General features: G+C 40.9%; 1 protein-coding gene across 1 annotated transcript in view; it reads right to left on the bottom strand.

Annotated features, from left to right (window-relative positions):
- The window catches only part of CSMD3 (CUB and Sushi multiple domains 3), a 1,177,406-nt gene that overhangs the window by 176,921 nt on the left and 984,916 nt on the right, over positions 1-15,569 (bottom strand). Inside the window, exons 49-51 of the mRNA XM_040431881.1 lie at positions 14,419-14,613; positions 10,793-10,966; positions 6,762-6,935 (exon numbers count right to left, since the gene is read on the bottom strand). Of these exons, the coding sequence (XP_040287815.1) occupies positions 6,762-6,935; positions 10,793-10,966; positions 14,419-14,613 (543 nt within the window). The remainder of the gene's footprint in view (positions 1-6,761; positions 6,936-10,792; positions 10,967-14,418; positions 14,614-15,569) is intronic.

Below are 15,569 nucleotides of genomic sequence, written 5' to 3' on the forward strand. Positions count from 1 at the left end.
CGTCACTCTGCTCTTACTAGTGTAGGGATAGGATGCTGCTGCTGTGAGGGAGAGATTAGGAAAGACTCTGATATCTGCACTTGGTGTGAAGTCAGCGATCTACAGCGTTTTTTGTTTTGGGGGTGCAATGCAACAATTTTGTACCAGTGAGACTGAAAAAAAAGTTTTATTCCATCTGTTATTTAGGTGGGCGTCGGTGGCCATTTTGTGCAACAGCAGTGCACCAGCACTGCATATGTGCCAGGGACAATCATTTAATCCTGTTCTTGCAGTTCAGTGGCCGACATATACCAATTTTTAAAGTGCACCTGCACTGCATATGTGCCAGGGGACGGGAAAATAATACCGTCTGTGAGGGACCCAGGGGGTGATATATCCCCATTTTTTTCTGTAAAGTACCCCTGTGCTGCATTTCTGAGAGTGAAATATAATCAGTTAAATCCATCTGTTCCATTGTGGGGTGACATATTTAAATTTTTTGTTGTAAAGTACATCTGAGGCATGCACTGCATATGTGACAGGCAGGCAGTTACATTGAAATATAATCTCAGTTAAATCCATCTGTTTGATTTAGGGTTAAAAAAAAAAATCTTTTGGGCAATAAAGTACCTTTTTGCCCTGTGCTGCATTTCTGATAGTCCAATAAAACCGGCAAATACTGCAATGACATTTTTTGCTGAAAAATTCAAATTTTTGTTGCTATAAAGTACATTTGCGGCTTACGCTGCGTTCCTGTTAGTCAAATAAAACCATTAAATACCGCTGTTACATTTTTGGGCTTCAAATTCCCATTTTTGGGTGTAAAGTACCTCTGAGGCCTGCACATGTGACAGGAAAGCACATAAATTCAGCAAATCCATCTGTTCCATTGTAGGGGTGACATATCCACCATTTTTTATGTTAAAAAAACCCTGTGCTTCATTTGTGAGAATTAAATATATTCTTAGTTAAATCTATTTGTTTCTATTAGGGTTAAAAAAAAACTTTTTTGGGGGCAATAAAGTACCTTTTTGCCCTGTGCTGCATTTCTGGTAGTTAAAGAAATACAGTTAAATCCAACATTTTTTTTGGGCAATAAAGAACCTTTGCTGCCTGCACTGCATAGCAGACCGGCAATACGTTTAAAAAACTCATCTGTTCCATTGTTGGGTGACATTAACCCATTTTTCCCATCCAAAAAACCATGCTCTGCATTGTTCACAAGGAACTTAATTTAGTAAAAACGTCTGTTACTTCGGTGGGTGACCGCAAAAAATGAGGAGAGCGTCAAACAAGGTGTGGCTGCTGCTGTTGGTGGAGCTCCTGTTGCAGGGAGAGGACGTGGTCGATCTGTGCCAGCTACATGCCCAAGTGAAACACCTTACTCAGGTGCGAGTAGAAGACAGAACCTTCAGAGTTATTTGGTAGGGCCGAATGCGGCTCTACGAATAGTGAGGCCAGAACAAGTACAGGCGATAGTAGATTGGGTGGCTGACAGTGCTTCCAGTTCATTCACATTTTCCCCACCCAGTCCCCTGCTGAAAGCTCAGAGTTGGCACCTACAGCCCATGGCCATCAGTCTTTCAAATCACCCTCTTGCAAATCAAGCAAACAGTCTGAGCCCCAAGTCATGCAGCAGTCTCTTATGGTTTTTGATGACTCTGGTGACAGGGTTTCCCAGGGCCATCCACATAGCCCAGAAGTGGAAAAGATCGAGTGCACTGATGCCCAAGCACTTATGTTTCAGGATGAGGACATGGCAAGACCTTCTTGGGTGACATTTTACCATTTTTGCTGTGAATAAACCCCTGCTCTGCATAGGTGACAGATACCTAAATTTAAAAAATTTGTCTGTTACATTGATGGTTGACATTAACCCATTTTTGCCAGTGGAAAAAACCCTGCTCTTCATTGCTGACAGGGAACTAAATTTAGTAAAAACGTCTGTTACTGATCGGAAGATGCGCGAGCACAAGCGCACGCTGGTGGCATTCCCGCCTGACAGCGGGGGCACAGTGGAAGCACAAGGCAAAGGCTGAGGAGGAGGTTGCCAATGCAGCTGGGGCACCACCAGCACATCAGAAGGCAGGGTTAGCATGGCCGAAATGTGGAAAAGTTTTGTCAACACGCCACAACAACCAGCACCACCAGCTGTTATGGAACGTCTTAGCAGGAGGCAGCATTTCATCAACATGGTGGAGCAGTATGTGTGCACACGCCTACACGTACTGAATGACGGGTCTGCCCCCTTCAACTTCTGGGTCTCCAAATTGGGCACATGGCCTGAGCTTGCCCTTTACGCCTTGGAGGTGCTGGCCTGCCCTGCAGCCAGTGTATTATCTGAACGTGTGTTTAGCATGGCAGGGAGCGTCATCACAGACAAGCGCAGCCGCCTGTCCACAGCCAATGTGGACAAGCTAACGTTCATTAAAATGAACCAGGCATGGATTCCTCAGGACTTGTCCGTACCGTGTGCAGAATAGACATGTATACCGGCCTCACCCAGCAGAGCACTTGCCATGTTCTTAACCACATTTTGATGCCATTTGCATCCCTCTAGCCCTTTCCATGACTTTATTAGAGCCATTTTAGTGCTCCAAAGTTCGGGTCCCCATTGACTTCAATGGTTTTCGGTTTCAGTGTCAAGTTCGTGTCCCAAACTCGAACATTTTTGCGAATTTCGTCCGAACCCGTTGAACCCGAACTTCCAGGTGTCCGATCAACTCTACTAGTGACGTGATGCTGATGCCTCTCTGGCACACGTGACTGCTGAAGCCAGTGATTGGCTGCAGAGGTTACAGGACCAAACCAATTTTGGTCCGGCAGGGATCGGAAGCAGCCAGGAACAGGACGGCAGTGCATTAAGAGTGGGACTGAGAACAAGTGTTTTTTTTTTTAAACTTGGTCACAGGTTACATAAGAATTGTTGACAACCCATTGTAATGGTACTTTAAAATAAATGATAATTAATTAAAAACTCAAAAATAATCTATTGTTGTTTTACTTTTTTTTAAAAAAAAATCTGGACTTTTCGCCTGATTTTATTATTTTTTATTTTTCATACATTTTTAGCACTGAAATACAGAACTAACATTGTTGAGAAGTTTTTTTTTTTTTTGGCTGACAGCGATCAGTGTCAGTGAAGATTTATTGGGTGAATGGCCTTCTCAGAATCTGTCCTCATGAATGCTTTCATGAGACAGCTGTTGTACTGTAGTGGCTGAATATCTCAAGAGAAACTCAAATAAAATGAAAAACTGATTATCTGCTCGACTGACAATTCTACATCTAGATACAGTAGATCTTCACAATCCTAACACACTACCTGGTAACATAATCATATATTATTCTAATGAGCACTGGACAGAAAGAGAACCTCTTCGGATGTATCCAAATTATTTCTCCATTGACAAACAGTATTAAGAGGATTTTCTGGAGGTAAAATTGCAGGCAGTTTCTTGGTGCTTGATAGCGAGGAGCTACAGACTTAAAAAATGAACCTCGATGAAGAGACCTAGTCTAAATTATAGAGCAGGTGACAATTTTATGATCTAAAGAAGAGAGATATACACCAAGGGCGAGATAGGACAATCAAATGAGTCCCTGGTGCTCGCTGTAGGGCTGCAGATACGTTTCACGCTGTTTCGCATTTTTCATGCCGTTTGCACTGAATTCTGATCACGCCTACCCATTTGTAACCATGCAATGTGGCAATTGTGTTGCGATGTACATGGATCTAAGCATTAATAAAAACACTGTAGCACATTAGATGTTAGATTATAATGATATATGCAATTTAAACATCCTTACGGCTCATTTAGTCAGAGAATTTTCAGCGTTTTCCTGTTTGTTAAAGGCATACTGCCATCGTGGACATTTACGGCACATGAGCAGGATATAGCAAACAAGGACTACAAATAGCAGCACAAGGCGTATGCAAACACATTTCAGAGTGGCTACAGAACACGTCTCTCACTCCGCAGGATCCGTTCTGTCCTGAATTATGGCTCGTTCACACAGCCGTAAGTGTTTTGCACTCGGATACTGTCCGAGTGCATGCCACCATTTTTTTTTTACTTCTGCAGAAATGTCCTGTCCTTCTCCGCAAAATGGACAAGAATAGAACATATTCTGCTTTCTTCAGGGCAGTGGAACGGACTTGCCGATACGGACAGCACACGGGGTGCCCTGTCCGCATCTTTTGCAGCCCCATTAAGATGAATGAGTCCACATGCGATCCCCCAAAAACGTGGATCATATGCGGACCAAAACTAAGGCTGTGTGCACGAGCCCTAAATGTAAATTGCATTACAGTTATACTTACTATATGGAAAGCTCTCGGGCCCATCTAATTTAATTTTCAGAAACAAGGTGGCTTCCAACAGATGGGACCTACACTAAAAGACCTGCCTTTCCTGGGCTTTTGGCCTACAAAATTCAGGGAAATGTAAAATCCAGCTCCATTATAATCTGATTAGAAGTCCTGGGAAGGTGGGGAGGAGTGCAAGGTCCAAACTGGGGTAGCCATTCCATTAAATGTCCAATGCAAAAAATAATAATTTTGGTCAGCACTTCCAAACAATGTGAAAATCGACTGTTCAGTTGCATGGTCATTTTATTTTCATATAGTAAGTATTGCTGTAATGCAATTTCCATTTATTTGTGTTTCTGATCTTTGCATGTGTCTTTGTGCATGGCAGCGTGCTGCTACTTATAGTCATTATTTGCTTTTCCATTGCATCCATGGTGGCGTTCACCTGATATCCCTGGTTTTCACCTTGTTCTTCAGTTTTTTTCTGTATTTTCTGTGGCTTTATTTTGTTTTAATATGAATTTTCAATAAAGAGGGTAGTTTTATTATATGGCAGTTTGGGTCTAGCACCTTTTGTTTGGTGATATTACCTGTAGTCCTTAAAGTTTGCTTTTAGATTGCAGCCATGGTTGCATGCACCTGATCCCCCCCCCCCCCTTTTTCACTTTGTTTGGAGGTGCTGGTCTAACTTTGTATTTTTTTTTATTTCCATATGAATAGGATATGTAATAAATGTCCAGTAGGTGTGATTCCCACCTCTGAGACCCACTCCTATCTCAAGAACAGGGTCCCAAAGTGAATGAAGAAAAAGCAGGATTTCCCTTTGCAGAGGTACTCCTAGCCGCTGGGTGCGCAAGGGAACTTCAGTATAGCCTCATTTAAGTGAATGGGGTCGTACTGCAGTTCACTGCGCACAGAGCGGACCCGGCCGGCACGTGTGCATGAGCCATAAGTCTATGGATGAGATCAAAGGCACATGGACTTAAAGAGAACCTGTTAGCAGGAAAGCCCTATGAAACCTGGCATGTGATCTGGTAGGGTTGATCCTGCTGATTAAATAATACCTATCTTGTGAAAAGCGGTTGCTATGTTCCCAAGAAAAAAAATAAGACTTTTATTCTTTAGGCAAATGGGGGTGTCAGTGCACCGAGGGGCGTGACCAGCGCTGGAACTTGGAGGAGCTAAGGTAGCCCAATGTGCCCCTCGGTACATTGAATATTTCTTTAATCAACAGGATCAACCCTATCAGACAGTTAGCTGACCAGTACTCTCTATGCTACAGTACAGATTTATAGTGGCAGATTTATCATTAAAATACGCAACTTTTGTGATTTTTCTTTTTCCGACTCCTTAAACGTCACTTGCGCAAAAATTTTTGCACAAGTGGCGTTCCTCCGCCTGTCTCGCCACTTTCTCAAAAAGTGGGTGTGACGAAGGTGGGAAGGGAGCAGGGCCAACAGCTCGGCCATAATTATCATCTTTTACACCAGTTTTCTGCCGATGCTTGCGCCGCAGGTCTATGTTACATCCAGCCCGTGATACAACATTCAGTTTTAGGAATCAGGGTCTGTAGAGGAGTTATTGGGGGACATTTACTGAGCATGTTGCATCAGAATTATGGCGTAAAATACGCCAAAAAGAATAGCGTTTGAGTTGCTCCAAATATGTAAACAGTTTTTTCCAGAATTTTCACCATAAAGAACCAAGCAAGCCAGATATGAGTTATAAATGTCAACGTGGGCGGGGCTATTAAATTGGTGCATATTACACCTTATTTATCATCCTATTATGGCTAAAATTGTTGCTGACATTTAAGACAGCTTATCTGGTGGTGTTTTGTAAAAAAAAGTCACATTTATGAAAAGAAAGCTAACTCTTGGTGGGAACAATGAGCTAAACAACAGGGTTTTGTCAGAAAATTGTCCTAAAAAAAAAACGTGCCGAGTCTGAGACAAAAGTCATAAGTTACCAGTAGGAATGTTGCAAATATGCTTCAAAAGTAACAAATATGTTTCAAAAGTCGTAAGTGTGTTCTGGCAGGGTTGGCTAAAATGGCATATTTCGGTTTAAAAAAAGCCTCATTTTAGTGGTATTTATGTTAAAATGTTGCAAATCGAGAGAAATAGCGGATAATCAAGTTTATATTTTTTTAAAAATCACATTTTAAAAGTGGCATGCGCTGTTTTTTACATATGATGTGAAACATTTCCCCACTTTTGATTTGTACTGTTAGCATTTTTTGTGGCACAAATGATGCCATTATTGATAAATGTCCCCAATTGTGCACTTCAAGCCAAGAACCACAAACTTTCAATGTAACACAAAAAATTAATGTCACCGTGATAGAAAATTCTTTGTGACTCGGTTCTTGTCTTTTCTTATACTAGGGGACAACTCTTCATGTATAATGCCGTTCTTATCCAGGCATAGAACAGAATGGAAATTATGAAGTCACAAGATGACTACTTACGCACACAAGATGGCAGTTGACCAGACCAGTTGTGATCTTGTTGGCAAATTCTTACTGATGAGCCGATCAAGCGAAAACCGGGATTGCACTGATAGACGACGGTATCTCTGTACCCATAATTCTCTCCAATCACCTGACCATTCACAATGAATTCAGGAGTTCCACAGTGACCAGCTGCAATGCCAAAAATATAAGGTATATATTACATAAGGCGCTAACATACAATAGAGGATAGGCCAAACTGCAGACTTTGCTTGTCATGTGTACAAGGGTATCTCAACCTTCCCTTGATGTCAGGGAAAATAAGATCTGGCATGTTGAATGTCAGTCTGCCCAATCCTTTGTAGCCATGGGAGATAGGGCTTATTCAAACGGGCGTGTGTTGCTTTCCACATCTGATCCGCAAATGTTCGGATTAGGTGAGGAACTATTCACTTCTATGGGGCCCGAAAAGATGCAGATAGCAAACCGTGAGCTGTCCACATCTTTTCTACTATTCCACGGCCCCGCAAAACAAATAAAACATGTCCTATACTTGTCAGTGAAAATCAGGATGTGGCCCTATTGAAGTCTATGGGTCTGCAAAAATGCAGAATGAAATCTTTTTTTTGCGGACAACCTGAACTGTCTGGAAAAAAACGGATCCACATTTTTGCAGACAGCATACGGCCGTCTGAATGAGCCCATCCTGTAAGTCACTGCCACAGCTTATTCCCCTCGGCCCATAGTAAACAGAAGACCGGTCAGCAGAGTGAAGCAGTTAAGCATATGGATAAGGCCTCATGCACACGACCGTTGTTTTGGTCCGAATCCGAGCCACAGTATTTGCGGCTTGGATGCGGACCCATTCACTTCAATGGGGCCGTAAAAGATGCGGACAGCCCTGCGGCCCCATTGACCACTCCGTGGTCTGCAAAAAAAAATATATAACCTGTCCTATTCTAGTCCGTTTTGCTGACAAGAATAGGAAGTTATATCAATGGCTGTCCGCGCCGTTCCTCAAATTGCGGAACGCACATGGACGCCATCCGTGTTTTGCAGATTCGCAATTTGCGGACCGCAAAACACACAACGGTCGTGTGCATGAGTCCTAAATGTGTGTGGAAGGTGTATGAGCACCTATAAAGCACCTATAAAGCAAAGTAATAATAATAATAATAATAATACTATTTCTACTACTACTACGACTACTACTAATAATAATAATAGTAATACTACTACTAATCATAATAATAATAATAATAATAATAATAATAATAATAATAATAAAATAAAAAAATCCCGGGCCAATTTATACCTTCTTGCCCAGGCAATTTTTTTGAAAATCCAACATGTGTCATTTTATGTGATAATAACTTTAGAACACTTTTATTTATCCAAGCCATTCTGAGAATGTTTTCTCGTGACACATTGTACTTCATGATAGTCATAAATTTGAGTCAATATATTACACCTTTATTTATGAAAAAATCCCAAATTTACCCAAATTTTTTTAAAATTAGCAATTTTCTAAAATTCTATTTCTCTGCTATTAAAACAGAAAGTGATACCTCATAAAATATTTATTACTTAACATTCCCCATATGTCTACTTTATGTTGGCATCATTTTGTAAATGTCATTTTATTTTTTTAGAACTTTTGAAGGCTTAGAATTTTAAAAGCAATTCGTAAAATTTGTAAGAAAATTTCCAAAACCCACTTTTTAAGGACCAGTTCAGGTCTGAAGTCACTTTGTGGGGTTTACATAGTAGAACCCCCCATAAATGACCCCATTGTAAATACTACACCCCTCAAGCTACTCAAAACTTATTTTACAAACTTTGTTAACCCTTTAGGTGTTCCACAAGAATTAAAGGAAAATGGAGATGAAATTAACAAATTTTACTTTTTTGGCAGATTTTTCATTTTAATAAAAAAAATTTTTCTTTAACACATCGAGGGTTCACAGCCCAAAAAAAAAATCTATATTTATTACCCTGATTCTGCGGTTTACAGAAACACCCCACATGTGGTCATAAACTAATGTAAGGGCACATGGCAGGGCGCAGAAGGAAAGGAACGCCATATGGTTTTTAGAAGGCAGATTTTGCTGAACTGTATTTTTATCCCATTTTAAGCCCCACAGATGCAACAGTAGAAACTCCCAAAAAGTTACCCCATTTTGGAAAATAGGGGATAAGGTGCCAGTTTTTTTATTGATACTATTTTTGGGTACATATGATTTTTAATTGCTCTATATTATGTTTTTTGTGAGGCAAGGTAACCAAAAAATGTCTGTTTTGATACCGTTTTTATTTTTTATTTTTTACAACATTCATCTGACAGAGTAGATCATGTGCTAATTTTATAGAGCAGGTTGTTACGGATGCAATAATATCAAATATGTCTACTGTCTTTGTTTGTTTGTTTCAGTTTTACATAATAAAGCATTTATGAAAAAAAATAAAAATTTGTGTCCCCGTTTTTTGCAGGAAGAGTTGACGTTTTTATTGGTACCATTTTTGGGTACAGATGATTTTTTTGATCATTTATTATTACACTTTATGAGGCAAGGTGACAAAAAAATTGGTGATTTTGGCACCGTTTTATTTTTCCAGCGTTCACCTGAGGGGTTAGGTTATGTGATATTTTTATAGAGCAGATCGTTACTGACATGGCAATACCTAATATGTATACTTTTTCTTATTTATTTAAGTTTTACACAATAATAGCATTTTTGAAACAAAAGAAATTACTTTTAGTGCTCTTTCACACGAGCGGATCCCGTGCGTGGAATCGGCTGCGTGAAAGAGAGCCAAGCCCCTTCCCGGACAACAGAGACACGGAGCATTAACATGATTGATAATGCTGTTTGTCTCTCTGTGACCTTTTTACTACAAAATCAGTGACAACTTTATCTTACTGTAATTTTGTGGTAAAAAGATCACAGAGAGGCAAAGAGCATTATCAATCATGTTAATGCTCCGTGTCTCTGCTGTCCGAAATGGGGCTTGGCTTTCTTTCACGCAGCAGATTACCCTCACGGTATCTGCTAGTGTGAAAGAGCCCTAAGGGGGTCATTTATCATTCAGAAATACACCTAAATTAGGCGTATTTCAGGAGCAGCGCCGCTAGTTGAGCCGCAGCCTGCGAATTCTCCCCATTCATGCCAGGTCTAAATAAGTGGGCGTGGTTTGGACGGGGAATTTATTTACTATTTTCTACGCTTGTATCAGGCATAGAAAATGGTCTAAATATAAGACAGCAAGAAAGTGGTCTTATATTTGGAAACTGGCGCTGGATGCGCTGAAGTTATGGAGAGGCCGGGGGCCTCTTCATAACTTTGGCGGATCCATCACCAGCTAAAGGGCTTTATTAAGACTGGCGTCTAAAATGCCGGTCTTAATAAATGTGCCCCTTAATCTTTATGCAAATGAGGACTTCAATGCACTAAAGGATTTGGTTATCACTGAAAAGCTGAGAAACTGTGGTGCACCAAGGGTCTAGGCCACACCCCATGGCACTGAATGAAGCCTTAATTGGCGGTTAAATAGGTTTGATCCTACTGATAGGTGCTCTTTAAATATCTAAAAAATGGAACACCTTTATTTGTATGAACACTATGGGCAGGTTCACATCTGCGCTAAATGTAATCTGGCAGTCTATTCCGGCAGAGGAACAGACTGAGTAACTGTATCGGGCATAGCTGGATACCCCCTTACCGTGCCAGATCTCTATTCACTATACTAGGATCTGACATCTTTTCAGCAGAAATGCTGCCTTTCCGATGTGAAAATAGTCTAAACTATATTCAAATCCAGCCAAACATGTTATTTGAAGCTCTTAGATTCAATGCAAAATCAGTAATGGCCCCCTCCCTATCACTCTTCATTTATAACGCTAAGATCCTCCTATGTGCCAGATGGCTTTTTCAGCCCAATTAGACTCCAGGTTCTTCTGCAACTTTTTCCCTCCCCCCCTCCCCATAGGTAGACACCTGACTCCAGATACTCTTTGTGAAATTGTGAAATGAAAACTCCAGAAATTTTACCTAAACATCTTGTCTCAGTGCCGCTCCAAAGTCCAGAAGACAAGCACTCTCTCACAACTGACCCCACCAGCATGTACCCAGAATCACACGTGAATATTGCTGTGGATCCGAATGTTGTTTGTGTCCCAATCTTCTTTCCATTGGGTGGCACAGGAAGTTCTCCACATGACGTAACTGGACAAAAAAAAAGATACAATGTTGCATGTTATACATCAGCACTAGAGATGAGCAAATTTTCCAAGATTTGGTTTGTTTCGGATTCGACAAATTTTTCAAAAAGTTTGGTTCAGGTATGAATCTATTCCTTCTGTCCAAAGTTGCTCCAATTGCCCTGGAAATTGGTATATTGGTATATAACCCCCCTCTAGTCCTCTAAAACACAGATTTTTTTAATGAAAAACGCTTATCATGTTTTGTTAATTTTCCCTCACCCATTCCCTCGGTCTCATACAGTGTCAGGTGTATCTGTATCTACTTTTATCGTTGCCTCCGCAAACTGCGGTTATTGCTTGGCCGCAACTGACTGCAATTTTCTCCTGCCTGGGGGTGACAGAACACTATTGATTGCTTATGCTTTCGGCGCTGTTTTACAAGATTTGTGCGATTCATTCATGCGGGTTTGATTCGGTGCCTAAAATATCGGAGATTCGAAACGAATCTCTGAATATGCTAATAGGTTTGTTTGTCTCTAATCAGCACAATGTTACCTGGGTTGTAGAAGTGTAAGGCCCCTTTCACACGAGCGAGTATTCCGCGCGGATGCGATGCGGGAGGTGAACGCATTGCACCCGCACTGAATACTGACCCATTCATTTCTATGGGGCTGTGCACACGAGCGGTGATTTTCACGCATCACTTTTGCGTTGCGTGAAAATCGCAGCATGCTCCTCTTTGTGCGTTTTTCACGTAACGCAGGCCCCATAGAAATGAATGGGGTTGCGTGAAAATCGCAAGCATCCGCTAGCAAGTGCGGATGCGGTGCGATTTTCACGCACGGTTGCTAGGAGACGATCGGGATGGAGACCCGAACCTTATTATTTTCCCTTATAACATGGTTATAAGGGAAAATAATAGCATTCTGAATACAGAATGCTAAGTAAAACAGGGCTGGAGGGGGTTAAAAAAAATAAAAAGTCATTTAACTCACCTTTATCCACTTGCTCGCGATGTCGGCATCTCCGTCTGACTCTTTTACTGTATAGGACCTGTGGAGAGCATTAACTATAGTTTAAGGACCTGGGATGACGTCACTCTGGTCATCACATGGTACGTCACATGATCTTTTACCATGGTGATTCACCATGGTAAAAGATCATGTGACGTACCATGTGATGACCATAGTGACGTCATCCCAGGTCCTTAAACTATAGTTAACGCTCTCCACAGGTCCTATACAGTAAAAGAGTCAGACGGAGATGCCCGGCATCGCGAGCAAGTGGATAAAGGTGAGTTAAATGATTTTTTATTTTTTTTAACCCCCTCCAGCCCTGTTTTACTTAGCATTCTGTATTCAGAATGCTATTATTTTCCCTTATAACCATGTTATAAGGGAAAATAATACTATTTACAGAACACCGATCCCAAGCCCGAACTTCTGTGAAGAAGTTCGGGTTTGGGTACCAAACACGCGCGATTTTTCTCACGCGAGTGCAAAACGCATTACAATGTTTTGCACTCGCGCGGAAAAATCGCGGGTGTTCCCGCAACGCACCCGCACATTTTTCCGCAACGCCCGTGTGAAAGAGGCCTTAAGGGATTAAACTGGGGCTCCATCCGACCTCTAATTCAGCATGCATTATAAAGAGCTTGTTAGGTTTGCGATGTGGATCTGTGTGGCCTTTGCTGTTACCTCGTCCCTTATTTTGTGTCCAGGCATTGTAATTAGTGTTGAGCGTGAATATTCAAATCACTAAATTTAATCACGAATATCGCCACTTTGAGACTTCGTAAATATTTAGAATATAGTGCTATATATTCATGATATTCTAATCGCGAATTTATCGCGAATATCAGCATTTAGCAACATCCCTAGCAAACAATAGGAAAGTTTCCTACCTCTTAGTGTTGATCACGAATATTCTAATCGCTAATTTTTATCGAGAATATATTATATTGCTGATTTTCAATTAAATAATGACTGGAGATCACAAATTCTCGAACTTGCGAATATATGGCGAATATTCGCCTAAAAATGTGCGACATATCGTGAATTTGAATATTGCCTATGCCGCTCATCACTACTAATAAGCCCTTTTTCTTTTGCCCCACTAATGCGCGCCAAAAAGAGGCTTTAGAACATATAACTGCGGCCATGAATGGCAAATAATATTTTTTTTTGCCAGTAGTACACACTAAAAAGGGTTGAAATTTTCTCACTTCACTGCACAACGGCTAATAAGCCCCTTTCCCCCCCCACTAATACTCGCCAAAAAAAAGGCTTTAGAACATATAACTGTGGTCGTGAACGGCAATTTTTTATTTTTTTGCCACTAATACTCGCAAAAAAAGGGCTGTCATTTTCTCACTACAACACACAACAAGTAATAAGTCCTTTTTTCCCCACTAATACACAACAAAAAAAGGCTTTAGAACATATGTATATAACTGCACCGCATAAGGGCTAATAAGACCCCAATAACTAGAACGGTTTGCTGAAATTACAGAGGTATCATCTATTGCAAACCTGAAATTAGCAGCAGTATAATGGCAATTTGGAACCGCAGTCAGTGCAGCAAGGTGTAATAGGATTGTTCCTATTACCATGGCTCTAAACTCCCCTGTTCTGCTTCAATACTTTGGAATCGTTCCTCCCTATCATTTCCCTACACTTGAAAATTGTTTTTTCAGCACAATGAAGTCTTTCCTAGCACTGTCCCTAGCGCCTGCTGACGTCTCTCCCTGCACTAAATACACAGGAAAATGGCTGAATCCAAGATGGCTGAGGCTATTTTTAGGGCTGTGACATCACAGGGCTGTCTGTCTGCTGATTGGCTGCATGCATGGCATTGTGGGTGATTTCTCGTTCCCAGAGTTACTTGCTCCATACCCTAACATGTGCAGCAGCTATTTAAGGAAAAAATGTGATTCGGTACCATGAAGCGTGAGAATCGGTGCGAATTCCTGAAATTCGGATCGAATTCCACTTTGTCAGCTTCGATACGCTAATCTCTAATCATGATCAATATTTTAATATTTCTAAGGTCTAGTGAGAAACAAACAATAGCAATAAAATATCCGTGTACCATCCAAAAAATCATCTACATACTGTAACTACTTCATATGCTATGTATATTGTGTAGAATTTGACAGCCGTGTGCTGACTTCTGAAAAGCAGACACCGTTGAAGCTGTTTCTAGGGACTTCCCAAGGGCAAGAGGGTCGGCAATAGAATTCAGAATGAGCCTGCTAGCTTCAAAGGCAACATTATCAAACTCAAATACCACACATGAAACGTGAGCTGAGCACCAAGCAAGGATCTATACGATTTCTAATAACATATGTTTTGGCATCATTTTTCCAAATTTAAAAAAAACAACTTCCTATTTGATAATTTCCCATATGCATCATTTACTGTTCCAAATGCAAGCTATGTAATGTCCGGCCCTAAAAAAAAAATCTGTACATACTTTGGCAGCGTGGTCTCTCGTTTCTCCAGCTCCATGTCCCATTGGCAAGGCACTGAATAGACGCTGGTCCCAGACGGAAGTATCCTGGATCACAGCTGAAGACGACTTTTGTCTTGTATTCATAGTGGGATCCATTGACAATGCGCCATCTCCCGTGTTCCAAGGTAAAAGAATTTATGCTTGGACAAGTCACAACTTTAAAGAAGAATAATTGAGTTTTATAATATTAGAACATATACAATTGCATAAATGAATATGTCTAGTAGATAAATTGAATAAAAAATGTTAAAATTTAGTCTAATAACGGAAAAAGAATGTCTCCTTTAAATGGAAATTAGGAATTATAACTAGGATATTTTGTAAAGTACACTAGTCCCTAAAATGGGTTGTCCATTCCTTAGGATAGGCCATCAATATCTGATCGTCGGAAGTCTGACACCCCACACCCCTGCCAATCAGCTGTTCTGCAGAAGCTCTAGCACCGAAAGTTGACACTATAACTATACAGCTTCGTGCGTTGTGAAGTGGTTAGAGCTGGTTACTGCAGAGGTGCTCTTATTCATTTTAGCAATCAGCATAGTCCACTGCACAACAGAAAGAGCTGTGTAGTTCCAGGATTGACTTCCGGTGCCTGAGCTACTGCTGAATAGCTGATCGGCAGGGTGTCCGAGCCCCGTCGGATCAGATAGTGATGTCCTATCCTGAGGATGGATCATCACTTGTAAAATAGTGGACAACCCCTTTTGGTTTCAATATTAAAATGGGTTTTGAGATGCATTTTAAAACTATTGTAACTTGAGACCGTTATGCCATGAAAGGCTAGCGACTGGATCCAACGATCTAAAAATGTCAACCCAAAAATAGTCAATCCCAAAATGTTAACCCAAAATAGTACAAAATGACCAAATCTGCAGATAACTAACAAAGCTAAAGCAAGTCAGACATGGCTGCTGAAAGCTGTAAATCACTGTCTATACTGAGGACAGGAGCTTCTTCAGGTTCTGTACAGTACACACATTGGTTGGGAAAAATAACATGGTAGCACCCTCACCAAAGGAGCACTCATCCTGGCACAAAGAGCAATACATTTAGTACCGCACTGTACTGTAGAGGGGCGACAGCCAATCAGTGCATGCACTTCAGTAATTAAG

This window comes from Bufo bufo, chromosome 5 (assembly GCF_905171765.1).
Source record: "Bufo bufo chromosome 5, aBufBuf1.1, whole genome shotgun sequence".
Taxonomy (NCBI): domain Eukaryota; kingdom Metazoa; phylum Chordata; class Amphibia; order Anura; family Bufonidae; genus Bufo; species Bufo bufo.